Genomic DNA, 23,881 nt, shown 5'->3' on the forward strand with positions numbered 1-23,881 from the left:
CATTTGAAACAATGCCGCTAAATTTTGTAAGTGTTCTGCTGGTTACAGCCAGAAACAACTCTATCATCTAAACAGTTAGAACAAGGAGGTAATGGCAACATCAGCTGCTCAAGGTACCTTTGGAAAATAGCTGAGACAGAAGTGCTACTGAATGGTAACCACTGAAACTGAAATAATGTCTTGTTTGTGTTGATCGCAAAAATTTTCTTTGATTCTTTATCTAAAAGCAGTTTCAGGTAGGCCCCCTGCAGATCAGTTTTTGAAAACAGATTACTGTTAGCTAATTTGCCCATAAAGTTCTGAGGGCATGGTGACAGAAAAGAATCTTGTGGGTTGACAGTTGATTCAAAGTCTCCAAATAGTCTCAAACTGACCAACAGTTTAGTAAGGACCTTCAGTGGTGATGCTCATTGACTGGCTGACACTGGCTTGAAGATGTCACTGTTCTGCAACTCTGCAGCAACCTGGTCCCATAATGTATAAGGGACAAGATGAGCTCAAAAAAAAACTTGAACTGCACATTGTCTTTCAACGTCACATAGTCCTAGCACCCGTTGACCTTGCCTAAACTACCATGGAACAGAGAACTATACTTGCCACATAATGCATTAATATTTGCCAGAAACCCAAATGGACTAATTTGTAACACTTTCCTGTTAATTGACAGTTTGAAAAGATCAAAGCTGTCCCTGCCCAAAATGTCAGTAGACTCTTCAGAGCACACTGTTTTAAAATGGGTTTGGTAGTACCATGGAAAGTGGCTGGTAAACTGCACACTCCAAGCATTGGAATAGGTTGTCGATTGTATGTTGACGAGTTAAATGGTTGCTGAAGGTGTGGGCTACCTAACCAAACATATGTAGCATGGTTGAGCAGAGTAACAGAAGCACCAATATCTAACTGGAAATTAAGTGCTTGTGGAACACACACAACTGAACATAGACCTCATAGTTGTAAACAGGCTAGACCTTATCAACTGTGTTAGTATAGAGACAGGGACTAGTGATGGTGATGTCATTGTAGCAACTATGGTTACGCAAGTTAGGAAATCAGTATAGAAGGCTAGGGATTGCTATTTTTCAATGTAAACTCTTGCTGTAATTATTTCAGCAGTTCTCTTAATCCTGAAATATCACAAGAACCATGACCATTAATGGAATGGTAAGGAGTTAACAATGAAGCTGACAAATTGAGCTATGAGATATGTGAGAACCAGATTTTTTTTATTAAATGAATTCTTTACACAGAGGAATTACAGACATTGGCTGTGAGTTAGCATTGTTTTAAATATATGGAGAATGTTGAAAATTTGCACTGGATTCGGATTCCAACCTGTATCTCCTTCTTACTAGGCAGATGCTCTGACCGCTAACCCATCCAGACACAGTCATCATCACAACTTCACGGACTAGCCTAGCACACCTCCCGTCAGACCCAAATTTCAGCTTATCCAGACACTTTTAATGTAGTGTCTTGTGTCCATTGCCCTCATTACTCGCAGCATTTTGCCAGTTCCTGTAAGAGTTCGAGGCTGGTATGCATCACACTGAAGAGATCATTGGCTGTAGTCCATGCAGATGACTCAGTGGTCAGAGCATCAGCCTAGTAAACAAGAGACCTGGGTTCGAATCCTGGTCCAGGACAAATTTTCAACTTTCTCCATTGATTTAAATCAATGCTCACTCATAGCCAACACCTGTCATTCCTTTGTGTCTTAATTCATGGTGGCTGCTGCATGAAAACATATACAGGGTGCGGCAGCCAAACCTGCATTTCTTAAGTGAGTGTAAAATAAACGCAGATGCAGATATCAAAATTTTATTCATACAGTCTTATTCTACATTAAAAAGCATTTAAGAAAAATCAACACATTTTTTTCATTGTTTGAAAATGACATCAGCAAACTGGCATCCTTCTTGATCACGGCATTCTCGCAGGCAATTTACGAAGCTGTCCATCACATGACAGAGCATACCCTGAGGAAATATATCATTTTCCAGCCACATTCTTGCTTTGAGATTACCAGCATTATGAGGTCTTTCTTTGTACACATTTACTCCTAAGGTAACCCCATAAGAAAAAAAATCACAAGCATTAAGGTTGAGTGAATGAGAGGGGGGGGGGGGGGGGGAGGGGGGCGGCGGCAAGCAATCGCTCCATTCTTGGAAATCACCCGGTCAGGAAAAACTTCATTCAGGACATTAGTGATCATGCAGGCTGTGTGACTTGTTGCTCCATCTTGTTGAAACAATGTTTCATCATTCACTGCATATTGACAAAGCTGAGGTATGAAGAATGTCCTTAAGATTGTTGAATAGTGCTCAGCATTCATAGTAACAGATTGCCCTCTTATGTTCTCAAAACAATAAGGGCCTATTATTCCTGATGAGGACATTGCATACCAAACTGTTACCTTGGTTGTGTGCAGGGGTTTTTCATGGAGTTGGTGAGGGTTCTGATCACTCCAATACCTAAAGTTCTGTTGGTTCACATATCCATTGAGGTGAAAATTTGCCTCCTCACTCATCCAGAGGTTGTGAACAAGCTTCTCATTTTCTTCAATCATTTGTGAAAGACTTTCACAGAAATGCTGTCAGACCACGAAGTCGTTATTATTCAAAGTGTTAACCATTTGCATTTTGTACACGTGGTGATGTAAGTCTAACCTCAAAATCCTTCAGACAGTCCTGTCAGAAATTCCAAGTGCAACACACTGTCTATGCGCTGATCTCTGGGGCTTCTTCCCATAGCAATTCTTACATGTTCCACATTCTTGGCAGTATGCACTGTTTTTGCTCTGTCACCTCTTTCCCTTGTTGTTTCACCAATGTTTTCAACCCAAGTTTTTATGAAGTTAACTGGTGGCACTGGCCTATTACAATTAACTTGAAAATTTTCCCAGAAATGATGCTGAGCGACTACACACTCACTGCAAATGACCATTGTTGCTTAGTCCGCTGCTACATGGCTACTGAAATGCTTTGTTTTGGGGAGCACAGTGGTGACCCTGGTTACCCTCTCCTCGCCTCCTCCCTCCCCCCCCCCCCCCCCCCCAATTCCTTCCCTACTTCCAACACTTCCACACACTAATAATAAATGCAGGTTTGACTGCCGCACCCTTTATAATGCAGGTAATGATGGCCAATGATTTCCTCAGTGTGGATGCACACAGACTCAAACTCTTATGGGAACTGAGTATGTCATGAGTATTGAGGATAATGGTTAAGAGGCACTAAATTAGTAGTGTGTGGATAAGTTGAGAATTTGAATGAGATGGAAGGTGTGCTAGACCATGTAGCTGCAATGACCACTGTGTCCAGAGTGTCCAGATGTCTTAGTGCTCAGAGCATGTGCCTACTGATACTAAGCAGAAAACCCAGGTTTGAATCATGGTCTGGCACAAATTTTCAACTTTCCCCATTGATTTTAACTTGCAGCTAATGTCTGTAATTCCTTTGTGCCTTAATTCATAGTGACTGCTTGATTAAAATTGTGTCTGTTCTTTTGGACATGTTTTAAAGAACAGACATCACATATATATACACTATGTGATCAAAAGTATCTGGACACCCCCAAAAACATACTTTTTCATATTAGGTGCACTGTGCTGCCTACTGCCAGGTACTCCATATCATCAGCAACCTCAGTAGTCATTAGAAATTGTGAGATAGCAGACTGGGGCACTTTGCAGAACTCACGGACTTCGAACATGGTCAGATGATTGGGTGTCACTGTACGCAAGATTTCCACACTCCTAAACATCCCTTGGTTCACTGTTTCCGATATGATAGTGAAGTGGAAATGTGAAGGGTCACATACAGCACAAAAGCATACAGACTGACCTCGTCTGTTGACTGACAGAGGCTGCCAACAGTTGAAGAGGGTCATAAACAGACATCTATCCAGACCATCACACAGGAATTCCAAACTGCATCAGGATCCACTGCAAGTACTATGTCAGTTAGGCGGGAGGTGATAAAACTTGGGTTTCTTGGTTGTGCGGCTGCTCATAAGCCACACATCATGCCAGTAAATGCCAAACGATGCCTCACTTGGTGTAAGGAGTGTAAACATTGGATGGTTGAACAGTCGAAAAATGTTGTGCATAGTGACAAATCACAGTACACAATGTGGCAATCCAATGCCAGGGTGTGGGTATGATGAATGCCCTGGGAGCGTCATCTGCCAATGTGTGTAGTGCCAACAGTAAAATTTGGAGGCGAGGGTGTTATGATGTAGTCATGTTTTTCATGGAGGGGGCTTGCACCCTTTGTTGTTTTGCATGGCACTATCACAGCACAAGCCTACATTGACGTTTTAAGCACCTTCTTGCTTCCCACTGTTGAAGAGCAGTTCAGGGATGGTGGTTGCATCTTTCAATGTGATCAAGCATCTGTTGATAATGCACAGCCTGTGGCAGAGTGGTTACACGACAATAACGTTCCTGTAATGGGCTGGCCTGCACAGAGTCCTGACCTGAATCCTATAGAACACCTTTGTAATGTTTTGGAACGTCAACTTTGTGCCAGGCCTCACTGACTGACATTGATACCTCTCCTCAGTGCAGCATTCCATGAAGAATGGGCTGCCTTTCCCCAAGAAACCTTCCAGCACCTGATTGAATGTTTTCCTGTGAGAGTGGAAGCTGTCATCAAGGCTAAGGGAGGGCCAACACTTTATTGAATTCCATCTTTACTGATGGATGGCACCACAAACTGTAAGTCATTTTCAGCCAGGTGTCCGGATACTTTTGATCACATATTGTAGTTTCTTTTACATTTGTTTGAGAAAGGCTGTAATTTGCCCGGTGTGTGTGCCTTGCCATTCAGAGTCAAGACAGCCAGCTAGCTTTCATGCCGAATAGTACATTGTGTGAAAGATTCAGCATGTGAGCTAGCCATCACCCTACCCTGCTAGCCAGCAGCTGATCCTACCCTCTAGTAAAATTATGGGCTTAATACTTTGTTTAATAGATAAAAGCCATGACTGGAAAGTAAAAGTTAATGGCAGAATCACACCACTACCATTTATGGCCAGAGACTACTACACCATAATAATGTACTATCTTTGACTTGATGCTACAGACACCATTAGCTGTTTTTCACTATAACTTACAGTTTGCTATTTCAAGGCAAGAGGTCATTGAAAATTTATCACAAACATGTCACTATTATCATTAAATATCACCTAATGATGCATCAACAACATAAACCTTCGAGAGGAAGTATGGTAACCAACACCGTAGCCAAAAATATCACAATACAGCCCTTGTCTAATGAATAAGGCCATGGGTTGCAAAGTTAAAGGATGTATTTTTGCTCCCTGCTCAATAAAAATTTTTCTTTTTTCATATTAGCATTGCTAATACAATGTGGGACTTTTTTACAAACTTAATACAAGTATGTTCTGTAATATTCCATGTTATTTACCTTTTGTGTGATTACAAAATGAAGAACGAAATAAATATTTAGCTGTTTGTTTGAGTATATGGGAAATGCTGAATGTGTCGTGAGGCAGGAACCTAAGAGGACAGCTTAAAGTGCTGCTAGTGACCAAGGACCAATAAGATTCATATTCTTCCTTGCCACAAATATTTCACTGTTTACAAAGAGGTATATAATCCATAATAGGTTGTTGACTGTTTATTTCCTAGCATATGTAAAGATCATGAAGAGGCAGACACTTCACATCGTGCAACTAATGACGCTTCTGGTTGGTATATTTCTGCTGCTAACATCATGTGTACTGAAAGGTAGGAAGGAACAACACACCAATACATCTCTCACATTCTGCAGTTCTCTTTCCCTGATATTTAAATAATTCTCACATTGAGAGAGATCTGGTTGTAGCTGTTCTGTTAGATAAAGGTATGCATTGATTCTGCGACTTAGAAGTGACAGGGATAGAAGATCAACACAAGAGGTTACAGTAATTGAAACATACCATCATTTTCGAAAAATTACACGAGAAATTAAACAGAGAGTAGTGTGAAAAAAAAGACAAGTATGATCTTTTCTGCATATTGCAGCAATGCAGAAAATTGATTTGATTCTACAACAAAAATTCAGCAACAGATGTAAATTTCATGAGTTGTTCCATCTCAATATAACACAGCATTTGAGAATAATTGAACTCGAGACAATTATTGTTTTAGACTACAAATTATATCTTCTATTTTTCTCATCACATAGTATAGAATGGAAGAACTGGAGTAACTAAGTGAGAATTGTTTTTGATACATCATTGCTTAAAACAATTCGGTATTGCATAATGACACTTTGTTGCAATACCGAGTCTTCTAGTTTAAAGACTGTTGACATTAGTTTCTTTCAGAGTGTTTCTGAAAGCAACTGTAGATCATACGCCAGTTTCTTACAACATTTTTGAATGAAAGGGATGGAGATTTAGGTTTTTTTAAATCAAGCACAAAGTAGACACAGTTAGGCAAACCATGAATGACATTACCAATTACAAGTTTACTGTTTGGTCTCACATACTGATTATTTCTTCTTTGTTCCACATTATGGGAACCTGTTATGAGATTTAATGGCAGGTTTCCTCTCACAGCAGCACTACAGGTTATGGATAATTTTTTTGATGTTATGAAGATAAAAATGAAGTTATATATCATCAGATGACAAGCTTGTTGCAACTAAGGCTAAATGGGTTTGAGTTCTCAGTAGAGTTCTTGGTTAGAACAGCTCAGTGTTGGTTAGACCGTCAGTGAGAGAGCACTTCGATTTCCTGCTGCTAATAAGGCGAGTACACCGTTCGCTTGTTACACATTTTTGCGAGCTTCAAACAGGTACAACTTATTTTCAGTTATCTGGGTAGTTACTATTTTATTTTTGTAATTTCTTGCGTGTTTGAGTGCCTACTAGACACAACCGTTTATTTTAATAACAGTGTAGTGTACAGTATCGCCGTTGCTATCGACCCTCACATCGTACAGGCTTTTGTTTGTTTGGTTAGAACAGCTCAGTGTCGGTTAGACCGTCAGTGAGAGAGCACTTCGATTTCCTGCTGCTAATAAGGCGAGTACACCGTTCGCTTGTAGGGTAAACATAGTCATGTGTAGGGACTGTGGTTGTTGTGAGCGGACGCAAGGAGAATTGGCCACTCTTCGGGGGCAGGTGGGGGCTTTGTCTGTTAGGCTCATCGAGCTCGAGGCACAGGCGTCGGCTCGTAGTGGCGTTGGGGCAACTGTGGTGAGACCTATGCCTACTTCGGTGGCCTTGGAATCGCATGGAACCCCTGATGTCGCTGCGTCTTCCGGCAGTGAGCATCTTACCGGTCAGCCATCACTCCAGGGTGAATGGCGGACAGTGGTGGGCTCGCGCGTGCCTGGCCAAAAGGCGAAGGTGGGATCTGGCCGCTTGGCAGCTGCCTTACCCCTTTCCAACAGGTACGGGGTGCTTCCTAGTGGTGATGACATCGTTTCCGAGCCACCACAGGATTCCTCGCCTGTTGGGCCAGTGGCCGATTCTCCGGCAAGGTCCCGACAGTCACAGAGGGCGGGCCTATTAGTTATAGGGAGCTCCAACGTTAGGCGGGTTATGGAGCCCCTTAGGAAAATAGCGGGTAGGTCGGGGAAGAATGCCAGTGTGCACTCGGTGTGCTTGCCGGGGGGTCTCGTCCGTAATGTGGAGGAGGCCCTTCCGGCAGCTATTGAATGCACTGGGTGTGACCGGCTGCAGATAGTAGCACATGTCGGAACGAATGACGCCTGCCGCTTGGGTTCTGAGGCCATCCTTGGTTCCTTCCGGCAGCTGGCTGATTTGGTGAAGACAACCAGCATCGCACGCGGAGTGCAAGCTGAGCTTAATATCTGCAGCATAGTGCCCAGAGTCGATCGCGGTCCTCTGGTTTGGAGCCGTGTGGAGGGTCTAAACCAGAGGCTCAGACGACTCTGCGACTATAATGGTTGCAAATTCATCGACCTCCGTTATTGGGTGGAGAACTGTAGGGCCCCCCTAGACAGGTCAGGCGTGCACTACACACCGGAAGCAGCTACTAGGGTAGCAGAGTACGTGTGGCGTGCACACGGGGGTTTTTTAGGTTAGAGGGACCCCCCCTTGGGCGAAACGATAAAATACCTGACGGCTTACCAGAGAGGACATTATCATCGTTGATAAAGAACGTCCGTCCTCAGAGACCAAAAACAGGAAAAGTTAACGTAATATTGGTAAACTGCAGGAGTATCCAGGGCAAGGTTCCTGAATTAGTATCTCTTATTGAAGGAAATAGTGCGCATATAGTATTAGGAACGGAAAGTTGGTTAAAACCGGAAGTGAACAGTAACGAAATCCTAGACACAGAATGGAATATATACCGCAAGGATAGGATAAACGCCAATGGTGGAGGAGTATTTATAGCAGTAAAGAATTCAATAATATCCAGTGAAGTTATTAGCGAATGCGAATGTGAAATAATCTGGGTTAAGTTAAGTATCAAAGGTGGGTCAGATATGATAGTCGGATGCTTCTATAGACCACCTGCATCAGCAACCGTAGTAGTTGAGCGCCTCAGAGAGAACCTGCAGAACGTCGTGAAGAAGTTTCGTGATCATACTATTGTAATAGGGGGAGACTTCAATCTACCAGGTATAGAATGGGATAGTCACACAATCAGAACTGGAGCCAGGGACAGAGACTCTTGTGACATTATCCTGACTGCCTTGTCCGAGAATTACTTTGAGCAGATAGTTAGAGAACCAACTCGTGAAGCTAACGTTTTAGACCTCATAGCAACAAATAGACCAGAACTTTTCGACTCCGTGAATGTAGAAGAGGATATCAGTGATCATAAGTCAGTGGTTGCATCAATGACTACAAGTGTAATAAGAAATGCCAAGAAAGGAAGGAAAATATATTTGCTTAACAAGAGTGATAGGACACAAATCGCAGAATATCTGAGTGACCACCATCAAACGTTCATTTCTGAGGAAGAGGATGTGGAACAAAAATGGAAAAAATTCAGAAACATCGTACAGTACGCCTTAGATAAGTTCGTACCGACTAAGGTCCAAAGCGAGGGGAAAGATCCACCGTGGTATAACAATCATGTACGAAAGGTACTACGGAAACAAAGAAAGCTTCATCATAGGTTTAAGAGTAGTCGAATCATAGCTGATAAGGAAAAGCTGAACGAAGCGAAAAAGAGCGTAAAGAGAGCAATGAGAGGAGCATTCAACGAATTCGAACATAAAACATTGGCAAACAATCTAAACAAGAACCCTAAAAAGTTTTGGTCATATGTAAAATCGGTAAGCGGATCTAAATCCCCTATTCAGTCACTCGTTGACCACGATGGCACCGAAACAGAGGACGACCGAAGAAAGGCAGAAATACTGAATTCAGTGTTCCGAAACTGTTTCACTGCGGAAAATCGTAACACGGTCCCTGACTTCAGCCGTCGTACGGACGCCAAAATGGAAAATATTGAAATAAACGATATCGGAATTGAAAAACAACTGCTATCACTTAGTAGCGGAAAAGCATCCGGACCAGACGAGATACCCTTAAGATTCTACAGTGATTATGCTAAAGAACTTGCCCCCTTTCTATCAGCAATTTATCGTAGATCGCTGGAAGAACGTAACGTACCTAGCGACTGGAAGAAAGCGCAGGTCGTTCCCATTTTCAAGAAGGGTCATAAATCAGATGCGAATAATTATAGGCCTATTTCGCTTACGTCAATCTGTTGTAGAATAATGGAACATGTTTTGTGTTCTCGTATTATGACGTTCTTAGATAATACAAATCTCCTTCATCATAACCAACATGGATTCCGCAAACAGAGATCATGTGAAACTCAGCTCGCCCTATTTGCCCAAGAAATTCACAGTGCCGTAGACACTGGCGAGCAGATTGATGCCGTATTCCTGGACTTCAGGAAGGCATTTGATACGGTTCCGCACTTACGTTTAGTGAAAAAAATACGAGCTTACGGAATATCGGACCAGGTTTGTGATTGGATTCAGGATTTCCTAGAAGAAAGAACACAACATGTCATTCTTAACGGTTCAAAATCTGCAGATGTAGAGGTAATTTCGGGAGTACCGCAGGGAAGCGTGATAGGACCTTTATTGTTTACAATATACATAAATGACTTAGTTGACAACATCGGTAGCTCCGTGAGGCTATTTGCAGATGACACGGTTGTCTACAAGAAAGTAGCAACATCAGAAGACTCGTACGTACTCCAGGAGGACCTGCAGAGGATTAATGCATGGTGCGACAGCTGGCAGCTTTCCCTAAACGTAGATAAATGTAATATAATGCGCATACATAGGGGCAGAAATCCATTCCAGTACGATTATGCCATAGGTGGTAAATCATTGGAAGCGGTAACGACCGTAAAATACTTAGGAGTTACTATCTGAAGCGATCTGAAGTGGAATGATCACATAAAACAAATAGTGGGAAAAGCAGGCGCCAGGTTGAGATTCATAGGAAGAATTCTAAGAAAATGTGACTCATCGACGAAAGAAGTAGCTTACAAAACGCTTGTTCGTCCGATTCTTGAGTATTGCTCATCAGTATGGGACCCTTACCAGGTTGGATTAATAGAAGAGATAGACATGATCCAGCGAAAAGCAGTGCGATTCGTCATGGGGACATTTACTCAGCGCGAGAGCGTTACGGAGATGCTGAACGAGCTCCAGTGGCGGACACTTCAAGAAAGGCGTTACGCAATACGGAGAGGTTTATTATCGAAATTACGAGAGAGCACATTCCGGGAAGAGATGGGCAACATATTACTACCGCCCACATATATCTCGCGTAATGATCACAACGAAAAGATCCGAGAAATTAGAGCAAATACGGAGACTTACAAGCAGTCGTTCTTCCCACGCACAATTCGTGAATGGAACAGGGAAGGGGGGATCAGATAGTGGTACAATAAGTACCCTGCGCCACACACCGTAAGGTGGCTCGCGGAGTATAGATGTAGATGTAGATGTAGATGTAGAAGGGTATATGGAGAATACAAAGGCAGTCAGTCAGAGATTGTACCACAGTCTTCGGTACTGAGTAGGATGTGGAAATGTACTCATTGCTCTTTGACCAAATCTCATCATCTTCAATCTGCCAGACAGTCTGTTTCAGAACACATCTTATTGCTCATGACAGCAGCATTCTACAGTCTTCCTGATAGTTTTTCATTGGTACTGATCACAATGTAGATTTTCTTTCAGAATATATTACCAAGTGAGGTGGCACAGTGGTTAGAACACTGGACTCACATTTGGGGGGATGACAGTTCAAATTCGCATCTACCTATCCCGGTTTAGGTTTTCCATGATTTCACTCAATTGCTTCAGGCAAATGCTGGTATGGTTCCTTTGATACAGCACGGCTGACTTCCTTCCCCATCATTCCCTAATTTGATGGGACTGATGACCTAGCTGCTTGGTCCCATTCCCCCAAGTCAACCAAGCAATCAGAACATGTTGTGTGAAGACATGAATTGTGGTGAAATTCTGCCTCCAGATTAAGCCTTTGCAGTGAAAATTTTGACTTCAGTACTTACTGGTCTCTCAACAGTAGGATTTCACTGCCAAATGCCAGTGGCTTCACAAATTCATGTATACTATCATGCTGCAGAAAGAGCATTTGAAATCATTATGTGTATCAGAACTCCTACAGCTGAAAACACATTTTTTTCATGGTTTACTAAATTGCATATTATCAAGGATGTGGTGCTTCCAGGCCTTGATGTATTAGCTGCTTGCTGTGTTAATGACTTGAAAGACATTTCTACTGCCAATCTGGCCAATGCAGAGTGATTCCATGACAGCACTGTGATGGATACGATTGATACTAATTACTGGAATACATGTATTTGTAACAGTATTACAGAAATAGTAAAGAGCTCTACTCCATCTCATTAATAACACTGTCTCACTGAGATTAATCTAGTCGATCTTTCTTCATGTGGTATGTCTGCAGAAAAACTACTACTTTCTATATTATGGTGGCATAGACCTCCACAACTCTCTAAATTGTCTGATGCTAAGTGGCTCTGTATGAGGTCTGTAAGAATTTCCTTCCAGAAACATGGAAGACTTTTGACTTTTAGTACATGAAATTGCCCCATTGACACATTTTGTGTTTCCACCAAAGTTAAAAAAAATTGTTATTCTTTTCTCATCTAGCCTTTTTAGGTGTCCATGAAATAAAATTCTTCTCTTCCTAACTTTTCCTAATATTCATTACATTCTTTCACAAACTTCTTTATTACTTCTTAATGTCAATTTCCCATTGTCATATTCTGGAGCAAGATATTCCTATTTCCCTCTCCTTTTCTGTTTCACTAATTGTTTGGCTGTAGACACCAAAATGCATTCAGAATCATAAATGCATTCTGGCCTAATGACTGTAGTGCCAGAATTTTACATTTATGGACAAAGATTTTCTGTTATGCAGATTTTTTGATAAATGATAAGCTAATGCCATGTTCTGTGACCCTGCTAAATTGTCCAGAGCATTTGATTGTATTATTTTACCCAGATATTTAAATTTTATAACCTTCTTTATTCTTCTGTAACCAGTTTTCCTGTATTTCATTGCATGTGTTAAATACTCTGGTATTTGATTTATTTATTTTCAGAATATATGCATAGGTCTGCCATGCTTTTGGAGCTCTCTCTTGTAGAGATTTATCTGCACTGTTGTATCTGCTATGCTTTCAATTGAGATAGCAAAATCATTTGCAAAAGCCAGTTCATCACTTCTCAGATTACCCCTTTTCTGCCAGTTATGATTTTTTAAATTCTTTCTTCTTCTGACCTTTTCCTCCATTCATTGATTATCTTTTCTAGTACAAAATTGCATGGAGACTATCCATCTCTCTCTCTCTCTCTCTCTCTCTCTCTCTCTCTCTCTCTCTCTCTCTCTCTCTGTCACACACACACACACACACACACACACACACACACACACACACACACGCACAGACATGAACACACAAGTTTCACTCTCAAAAGCTATGAAAATTTCACCTAAAAATGTAATTTTGCATTTTTTAATGTCTCTTATAACTGCAAATGATTTGTCAGCTCCAAACTCTTTTAAAGCATTGAATAATGTTTCTCTGTCAATTGAATTATATGCTTGTTTTAAGTCTACAAAACATATATAAATGCTTTTGACTCTCATTCTTCTATACCTGATTATAAATTTCAGATTCAAAATTTGTTCCTAACATGATCATTCTTTTCTAAACCTTCCTTGGTACTTTCCTAATAATTGCTGTTCCAGTTGCCTTTCCAGCCTGTTTTATAATAATTTTGAAAGAATTTTGTAAGCCCCTGGTAAAAAGAAAATTTCTTTATAGGTGTAGGGGTCAGTTTTTTGGCCCTTTTTGTGATTTTGGTTAGTTAATGTTTTCAAATTTCCAGATATAGCTTCTGTTTCCCAGACCTATTCAAAGCCTCAATGTTGCTTCTTGACTGACTAACATCTGCAGCTCTCCACACTTCAACAGTTACTGAACTTCCCAGGGGCCTTTCTTCTGATCTTTAATGCTATTTTACATTTCAACCATGCTGGGATGTTCTGATTATGTGTAAATGCATCCTAGATTTTGTTCTAGAAATTTCTCTCTTTGTTCCTCACAATTTAACAACTTCCTGACATAGCTTGACAGTATTTGACAGTTTTCGTGGTTGTTTAGGGTTAATTTTCCAACTCCATTCTTGAAGCAAAAGTTAGGTGGTTGAAAAGTTTGGAAGCTTTACTTCAAAGTTTGATAGAAGTTCCTGGTATTGGTTTTTTGGATTTCCTCTTCATTTAGTGGTTGCTATTCTATTTCAAACTTTCTTTTGAATGCCCGTATTGTCTTTGATGTCTGGCACCTTGTTTAAAGCGAATAAAGTTGTCAGTTCTATTTTAGGACCACCATTTTTATCAAGCATGTTTCCTGAGTAGTAATGCCTTTTCCCACTGTTCATTCCACTACTGTGTTTTTTGTGTCCTTTGAGTGGTACTGTTTCAAGAACTCATAGGACTAATTTTGTCTTCAGCTGTTCTCACCATTTTGGGTCCGTTTTTTTCTTTAAATTTTACCACCGCCCCCTCCCCCCCACAGTCCTATCTTCCAGTTCTCACCTGTAATGGTTTTACATGTTTCTCGACTCCATAACCAAATGAGGTGGTGCAGTGGTTTGCACACTGGCCTAACAAATTGGGAGGACAGTGGCTCAGATCTGCATCCAGCTGTCAAGATGTATATTTTCTGTGATTTTGCTAAATTGTGATTGCCAGATTGATTTCTTTGACTGGGCAGATTGATTTCTTTGATGGGCATGGTCGATTTCCTTCCCCATCCTGATTTAGGTTTTCCTTGATGTCCCTAAATTTCTCCAGGCAAATGCTTGGATGATTCCTTTGGAAGGGCATGGCCAGTTTCCTTTCCCATCCTTCAAACAATTTGCACTAATGTTCCATCTCAAGTGACCTCAGTGTTGACAAGATACTGCACTCCTTCATTCCAGAGTTTCCCCTTCTCATCTCTGTCCCTATACCCAGGGGTACCAGTGTGTTATTTACTCACAGTGTATTTTCTATGCTTTGAGTCATATGTGCCTTTGGCAAAATTTTTTTGTGTATTGAAACATTTAGGAACACCACAACTTTGATGAGCCAGTCCTTTTACCTTATGTAGAATAACTTGAAATGAATTTAATTTTAAAAGTAAGTGGTTTATGTAAAGTGGTTGGGTATTTATTGATCTGTTTTGCAAATTATGATTCACGTGTATGTTACCTTTCAGCCATCACAGCAGCAGAATTCAGACATGATAGAAAATACATATGATTTAAGGTAAGATAACTTAGAAAGCTAGCTTCACAATGTTATTTATGTCAATTTATAGTATACCAAGTAAAAATAAATCCTATTGCATTTATTAAAGAAATGTTAAACAATCCCACTTTCTAATCTTCTTCAAATGTATATTGCATCTGTTTGTGTGTTTTTAACTTCTTAATAGGTTATCCTCTGAAGAAAATTCCTTGTATAGCAGTACCTTACATAAAACTTGATTGAATTAACTCAACAGTGGAAAATAGATGGTAATGGAATAAGCAAAGTTGTGGACATAAAGTACTTCTCTCAGTTTCATTTAATAATGAAACAACAGATAGAATTTTTCTGTGCTGTATCTTCAACATAGATTAAATGGGTGGGGCAGTGTGCCACAAGTTTTGTGAATATGAATGGAAGACCTACTGTTTTGTGCAACCCATGTGGGATATGTCTCTAATTCAAGAAGTCTCCAAGACAAACGTCTGGAATAAAAGATGTGTTTGCATGTTACAGGAGACAGAATATCTATTCGAATAATTTAAATATGAAAATCATCTGGTATACCTACTATATTTCTCTTTACTTACATACAAGTTTTTGAGTATGGTACCATGTCATAGTGTAAGAAAACTATATTTTTCTCCAGTTCAGTTTTTTAAAATTATGATGCAGCACCACACTCAGAAAACTTTTATGACAATTGTCTCTAGCCTTGGAAGCCTACATGGCCATAGAAGGCTAGTAACTTTCTAAATAGTCAAATCAATTTTTTTTTTCTAAACCATTTGCTCTCTTGCCGGTGAATTAGCCTTTTGGTTGTAAATGAAGCAATGTGCCACTTTTTCTTGCAGGTGCTTCATAACAGATGTTTCATGTAGATAGTTTGGAACTATTATTTTGTACTGTTGGGAATGATCAGTCCAGCAAGCATCACATGACAGTGATGAATCAAATCAGTGAGACTATGGATAGATGCTGGAAGATGATACTCAGACCTGCTATTTGGAGATGATTTTTATCTTTAACATGTGGTGGACAACAGCAGAATTATATTCTGAACACAAATAGGCAGTAGAGATCAGAGGTAGCTTTTTATACTGCAAAAGTTTAACATACATTATATCACCAAAGGTCTTGAGATTTCCAGTTTTGGCCACAGGACTGAAAACATATGTTACCAACAGTCTCTGTTCGGCCATCTGCTGGCTTTTGCAAATGTACCCAACAACCTTGCGAAAACAGTTGTAAGCTGTGAAAGTTGGGAAATCACTACCATTCCAGTTTCTAAAGGAACAGGAATTTAGTCTCACTTTGATAAATATTTCCAGGCATATATATTAGACCATCTCCATCTCCAGATGACTGTTAGTTCCATAATGTAATACAAATCTGTCACAAAGAAAGCAACGCCAGCTTTGTTTGAGAGCTTGAACACTTGATTTCCAAATTCATGATCATGGAGCCACTATTAATTAAAGACAGAATCTGCCTGTAAAACTGAAAACCATGGTACACTTCTTATCCGGGTTTCAATGGATCCATTTTCTTCCCTCTATCAGGATCTGCAACTAACCTCCAATTACATGAGCTCCAAAATATTTCTGAAATTCATTCTTCAGGCTTCTTGACCTGCCAGTACAGTAGCCTCACAACATTTTACTTGTTTCTCTCTTAATGGGCATTATGTTTGGTTCAGCCCCCTGTATAGCCAATTTCATCACAGTTGTAACCACATTTGGCAAGGCAACAACCATAAAACTTCCCATAATGTCATAAGAAACACTCTGAATAACCTTCCTGTTCCATTGAGACAGCCAACAGACAAAGTTTATAAGCTTTCAAGGCTTTTGGAATGCCTTTCCTAAATCATGCACAATTGGAACATTTAAAAATACTCTCTGGACTGAAACTGATATTAAATAAAAAATACTACTCCATCTCTGTCAGCATGAAAAAGACAAGTCACAATAACTTTTGATCAACAAATATCTGTAGTGTAATACCGCTATTTGATAATTGATGTTTACAATACACAATGGATTTTCTTGGCAGTTTTTTGTCCTATGGCCCACAAATTGCTAATTACCATTGTTAATTCCACAGGTAAATGTTACTGCTTACATTTTGTATTTTTACCCAAAGGAGATTTGAGAATGTTATAATTGTGTTGTGTTTGGCACAGTTGTTCTCATTTGTCATACTTACCTTACCGTTATATGTAACAGGCCCAATATGTTATGTAGGTTCCCAGGACTTTCCTTAAGCCCATGTAATAGAGTTTAAATTTGCAATTGTGAAGATTTGCTTTTGTGTTGAGTGTTGTAGCATATGAAATCTAATTGAAGCATTTATTTTGCACCACTTTCAGGATTTTAAGCATGTAATCACAGTACAGCCTCCATCGTGTTCTACTATATATTTTTGCTGGAAACACATTGCATTGTAAAGTATAACCTTACTTTCAATGCTTTTACCTGTACTCAGGAAGATTGGATTAAGGTTTTCTGCCTTTGCTAATGATTTATTCATTCTCCTCTATATATGTGTTTTGAGTGGTAATCATGGTTTAAAGATCATTCACAAGTAGTTCACAGTCTTATTCTACTCAATCTATTCATAACATTTTAATTTTGGGCTATTTTTAACAAAATATAATATTGCTTTTTTATCTTCTTTTGTTTACACTACTACTTCATTTGTTTTCTTTGTGCCTGTACACTGTGTTTGTGATATGGTGTCTGTTACTTATTCGGAATGCTTGAGTATCAGTAAATTGCACTTAAGCTGTGTTGTTATTTGCAACAATATAATTTACATGTTTTTAAATTTAGATAATATGGTTGACAATAGTGATCCCATAGGGGTGCATGCTACAGTCATCAGTTTTTGAACTTTTTCTGTTAGAGTTTTACCACAAATCTTCCATCTCGCAATTAATGACATGTTTTAGGGCTATATTCTTGATTTTTTGTTGTTGTAGTTATGGGGTTGCCTTATCAAGATGGTGAGTATTTGTGGCAGTTGATAACAGGAAAGAAATAGGAAACGCTATGACTGGAGCATTAACATCAGAGAATAATTCAACCTTAAATTCATGTTTTGACCATGATCAAAAGGGTGTACGGAGAAATGCACCCATAAAGGTCTTCCCACCAAGTAGACGCCTGCATAACAACATAATTGAATAGGTTGAGGGATTGTGTGGGAGGAGAGGATCAAATGAGATTTTCCTGACACTAGGAATCCTTCTGATTTCTCTTATACGTAATACTTTGGCTAAGTGATATGCTCTCAGCATGTCTTTTTGAAGGCATAACCCTGCGGGTACAGGGGTAAGAATAGGCCCACGGTATTCCTGCCTGTCGTAAGAGGCGACTAAAAGGAGTCTCAACTGTTTCAGCCTTTAATGTGATGGTACCCTGAGGGGTTTGACCACTCTATTTCCAAATTTTTCCATTAGTGCATACCATTTGGGAAAGGACACCTTACGTGGTGCATCTTAAATCCATCTTCCCTAAGATCTGGCACACCTGATATTTTCATGGAGTTGGACTTATATCGAGCTTCCGGCCACGTCCGCTGCAGTGTGTTCCGGATAGCATCCCTTCCCTCCATTGTGCAGTTCCATCTTTGCCCTCGTGATGTACATGGATATTTCGACACCCGACATCCAGCACGGTAGCCAGTCCGTTGTGGTGGGGTCGTCATGTACCCTCTTGGTGGTAGCCCCCTGACTACACAGGGATCGCACTGCTGATGCCTGAGCTGCTACCTCCCCATGTATGCCAAGGAGTAGATGCCTATCCCTTTGGGGCATCGGGACTCCCTGCAAAGGCCATCCTGCCAGGTTGTCTTTGCTGCGGCTGGATGGCGCCCGTGGGGAGAGCCCCTGGTCAGAGTGGGTGGCATCAGGGAGGATGACCTGCAATGAAGCGTGGTACATCATCTCTCGCTGGTGGGCCTCCACCAGGAGTCTCTAAGCGATCGAGGTCTAACCTCAATGGAAAGAAATTTGACCAGAGATCATTTCCCCCCCTGGCCCCTCCATGGGAGGAACGTTTGTCCAAAGAAGGCAGTGGAGATTATTCACCCCGGTACCTTGTGTGTATGCGAGTAGATGGGGAATCATTTATGTCGACCAAGCCCCAGTTTTTTGTGGAGCATTTAGAGGACAAGTTCGGGGAGGTGGAGGGCTTGTCCAAAATGCGCTCTGGCTCAGCTCTCATCAAAACAGCATCCTCTGCTCAGTCACGGAGGTTGCTCACTTGCGACAGGTCTGGGGATGTTTCCGTCACCATCACTCCCCATAAGAGTTTAAACATGGTCCAGGGTATTATATTCCACAGGGATCTTCTTCTGCAGTCCGACGATGAACTACGCGCCAATCTAGAACGACGAGGTGTTCACTTCATCCGGCGCATCCATCGGGGTCCGAGGGATAATCAGGTAGCCACCAGTGCCTTCATCTTGGCTTTCGAAGGTGATGTTTTACCCGAAAAGGTCAAGGTGATGGTTTACCGCTGTGATGTGAAGCCATATATCCCTCCTCCGATGCGGTGTTTTAAATGCTGGAAGTTCGGGCACATGTCATCTCGCTGTACTTCCGGCATCATTTGTCGAGATTGTGGACGTCCTTCGCATCCCAATACTCCATGTGCTCCGCCTCCCATCTGTGTTAACTGCGGAGAACACCATTCCACCTGCTCGCCGGACTGTAGGATATTCCAGAAGGAACGAAAGATAATGGAATATAAGACCCTGGACCGCCTGACCTACACCGAGGCTAAACGGAAATACGAGCGGCTCCATCCTGTGGCAATGACGTCGACCTACGCCGCTGCTGCAACAACGGTTCTCCCATCGTCACTTATCGTTGGCTCTAAGATCTGTCAGAATCCACCGGCCCCCTTGATTGTGGGGGACACTTCACTCCCTGTTGCTCCTGCTCCATCTTCTTCAGGAGCAACACCCCCCCAACCATCAGGGACATCAGTTCCCCCTTCCCAGCCGGAGAAGAGTAAAACTTCTTCGGCTACTCTCGCCAGGAAGGGGTCCTTTGGGGACCTACCTTCACAAGTTCCGACCAGTGGAAAAGCGGACACCCGCAAGTGGCTGAAACAACCACCAGTCCCTGCTCGTAGGGCCTCACGGTCGTCGTCCGTCCCTGAGACTGACCCAGTGAAGCCCTCCAAGCCTGAACCACTGAAGGCACAGCGAGAGAAACAGAAGAAGAAGAAAGTCCCCAAGGCTAACAACATTGCAGTGGCACCCATCCCACCGCTTCCTACAAGCACTGCGTCTGAGGACGAGGTGGAGATTCTGGCATCCGCTGAGGACCTCGATCTCGCCGGTCCCTCAGACGCCATGGAAAGCACTAGCACAGGTGCTCAATCGGAGGCAGCAGGTGACCCAGCAGCGTAATCTGCCTTCCCAGTCCCGTCACGCCTTTCTCAGACATGGACAATACCATCCTCCAGTGGAACTGCAGCGGTTTCTTCCACGATCTAGCTGAGCTCCGCCAACTTATCAGCCTTCACCCTTTCTTCTGCATTGCTCTTCAGGAAACTTGGTTTCCAGCAATGCGAACCCCGCACTCCGTGGCTATCGGGGTTATTATAAGAACCAGGCAGCTTATGAAAGTGTGTCTGGTGGCGTCTGCATATATGTCCTTAACTCTCTTCACAGCGAGTCTGTCACTCTACATACAGCTTTAGAGGCTGCCGCTGTTCGGGTGTTGACGCCACAGGCTGTTACTGTCTGCAGTCTTTACCTTCCACCGGATGGTGATGTCGTGCAGCATGTCCTGGCTGCACTGATAGCCCAATTGCCGCCACCTTTCTTCTTACTGGGCGACTTTAACGCCCATAACCCTCTGTGGGGTGGGTCAGTGGCAACAGGTTGAGGCGCCACCGTTGAGCATTTATTGGCGCAGCTCGATCTCTCGATTTTAAATGATGGTGCCTCCACACACTTCAGTGTGGCGCATGGTACATACTCCGCCATTGACCTATCGATCTGTAGCCTTAGCCTCTTACTGTCTGTCCAATGGAGTGTGCATGACAACCTGTGTGGTAGTGACCATTTTCCAATCTTTCTGTCACTGCCACGGTGTCACTCTTCTGGGTGCCCCAGCAGATGGGCAATGAATAAGGCTGACTGGGACTTGTTCTCCTCCATTGCCGCTATTGAGCCTCTCTCTAGTGACGACATTGATGTGGTGGTTCACTCAGTCACCACTAACATCGTTACTGCCGCAGAATCTGCCATTCCCAGTTCTTCTGGGTCCCCTCAGCGGCGGACTGTGCCTTGGTGGTCGCCTGAGATCGCTGAGACGATTAAAGATCGCCGGCGGGCGCTACAGCATTACAAGCAACATCCCTGCATTGAACACCTCATCACCTTCAAACTGCTGCGTGCGCGGGCCCGCCGCCTTATCCGCCAAAGCAAGCAGGAGTGCTGGGAGCGGTATGTGTCCACCATTGGCCTCCATGTCTCTCCATCGCAGGTCTGGGCGAAGATCCGACACCTCTATGGCTATCAGACCCCTGTCAGCGTCCCTGCGCTGTCACTGAATGGAGCAGTTTGTACAGACTCCAACGAAATTGCCAACAGCTTGGCAGAGCATTCTGCTCTGAGTTCCGCTTCTTCCAATTACCCCCTGGCCTTCCGCTCCATTAAAGAATGGATGGAATGTCAGAGCCTTTCTTTTCGAACCCACCATCCAGAATCCTACAATGTTCCATTCAGTCAGTGGGAATTTCACAGTGCCCTTGCCGCTTGTCCTGATACCGCTCCTGGGCCAGATAGCATCCACTATCAGATGCTGAAACACCTTTCAGTGGACTGCCAGCAACGGCTCCTCGACCTTTACAACCGTCTCTGGGTCGAGGGTGAGTTTCCGTCGCAATGGCGGGAAAGTATTGTTATCCCCATTCTGAAACCAGGCAAGAACCCTTTGGAGGTGGACAGCTACCGTCCCATTAGCCTCACCAACGTTCTTTGCAAGTTGCTTGAACGGATGGTGAGCTGGTGGTTGAACTGGGTACTGGAGTCTCGGGGCCTTCTGGCTTCATCTCAGGCTGGGTTCCGTAAAGGCCGCTCGGCCGCCGACAATCTGGTGAGCCTGGAGTCGGCCATCCGTACTGCCTTTGCCCACCGTCAGCACCTGGTCGCTGTCTTTTTTGACATGCGGAAGGCGTATGATACGACATGGCGTCATCACATCCTTTCTACGCTTCGTGGATGGGGTCTTCGGGGCCCTCTGCTGCTCTTTATCCGAAATTTTCTGTCGTATTGTACCTTCCGCGTGCAAGTCGAGGCCTCTCATAGTTCCTCCCGAGTCCAGGAGAACGGTGTACCACAGGGATCTGTCCTCAGTGTCTGCCTGTTTTTAATCGCAATAAACGGGCTCGCTGCAGCGGTGGGAAATTCTGTCTCCACTTTCCTGTATGCTGACAACTTCTGCCTTTACTACAGCTCTACTGGCATTGCAGCTGTTGAACGTCCGCAAGGTGCAGTCTTGAGCTGTAGTGCATGGTTTTCAGTTTTCGGCTGCCAAGACCCGCGTTATGCATTTCTGCCGGCGCCGAACAGTCCATCCTGAGCCGCAGCTTTATCTTGCCGACGAACTCCTTGCTGTGGTGGCGACCCACAGGTTTTTGGGTGTAGTTTTTGATGCCCGGCTTACTTGGCCGCCTCATATTCGGCAGCTTAAACAGGCGTATTGGCGGCATCTCAATGCTCTGCGATGCTCGAGCCACACCTGCTGGGGCGCCGACCGATCTACCCTGTTGCGGCTCTACCAGGCGTTGATCCAGTCCCGTCTGGATTATGGGAGCCTGGCTTATGGCTCAGCATCCCCATCTGCGTTGCGGGTGCTGGACCCAATCCTCCACAGCGGGATACGCCTTGCCACTGGTGCTTTCCGTACCAGCCCTGTGGATAGCATACTAGTGGAGGCAGGTGTCCCTCCACTGCGGTTACGGTGCCAACATTTGCTGGCCGCTTATGCTGCCCATGTTTTCAGCTTGCCCGGGCATCCTAACTATAGGCTACTATTCCCAGAGTAACACGTTCATCTTCCAGAACGTCGACCCAGGGCTGGCAGTACGATTGCGGTCAGCATCCGAGAGCTTCTCTCCAGGCTTGGGGCTTTACCTCTTCCGCCTCCTTTCAGTGCACCTCTGCATACACCCCCATGGTGTGTGCCTTGCCCTCGCCTTCAGCTGGAATTGGCACAGGGCCCGAAGGACTCAGTCCCTCCGGAGGCCTTCCGCCGCCGCTTTCTTTCCATTCTCGAAACGTATCAGGGCTCTGGCGTTGTTTACACTGACGGCTCGATGGTTGCTGGTTGTGTCGGTTATGCGCTAACTCTAGGGGACCATTCCGAACAACGTTCATTGCCGGCTGGCTGCAGCATTTACACTGCTGAGCTGGTTGCCATCTCTCGTACCCTAGAGTATATCTGCTCCTGCTCAGGTGAGTCCTTCGTGATCTGTAGCAATTCCCTGAGCGGTTTACGAGCTCTCGACCAGTGTTTCCCTCGTTCCCATCTGGTGATGGCTATCCAGGAGTCCCTGCATACTCTTGCCAGTTGCGGCTTCTGTGTGGTCTTTGGGTGGATCCCCGGTCATGTCGGTATTCCGGGCAATGAATATGTTGACCGCCTGGTGAAAGAGGCCATTAGTAAACCATCTGTGGAGATTGGCCTCCCAGAGACTGATTTGCGGGCAGTCCTCCGCCGAAAAGTTTTTGCGCTTTGGGGTGCTGAATGGCATGATCGGATCACACCCAATAAACTCCGTGCCATTAAGGAGACGACGACTGTGTGGCGGTCATCCATGCAAGCCAACCGCAGGGACTTAGTCGTCCTTTGTCGGCTCCACATTGGCCACTCCCGGCTGACACACGGTTACTTACTGCGTCGGGAGGATCCTCCTCTGTGTCACTGTGGGGCGGCTTTGACAGTGGCCCACATTTTGTTGGCCTGCCCCGTTTTAGCTGTGCTTAGGTGGACATTTGCGCTGCCTGATACGCTCCCTGCCCTTTTAACTGATGACCCTGCTATG

The 23,881-nt window shown here is 43.4% G+C and overlaps 1 protein-coding gene across 1 annotated transcript in view; it reads left to right on the top strand.

Moving 5' to 3' along the window:
• The window catches only part of LOC124553992 (histone-lysine N-methyltransferase eggless-like), a 374,632-nt gene that overhangs the window by 201,845 nt on the left and 148,906 nt on the right, over positions 1-23,881 (top strand). The window contains exon 8 of the mRNA XM_047128016.1: positions 14,779-14,828. Within this exon, the coding sequence (XP_046983972.1) occupies positions 14,779-14,828 (50 nt within the window). The remainder of the gene's footprint in view (positions 1-14,778; positions 14,829-23,881) is intronic.

The sequence above is a fragment of the Schistocerca americana genome, chromosome 11 (genome assembly GCF_021461395.2).
Source record: "Schistocerca americana isolate TAMUIC-IGC-003095 chromosome 11, iqSchAmer2.1, whole genome shotgun sequence".
NCBI classification, from domain to species: Eukaryota; Metazoa; Arthropoda; class Insecta; order Orthoptera; family Acrididae; genus Schistocerca; species Schistocerca americana.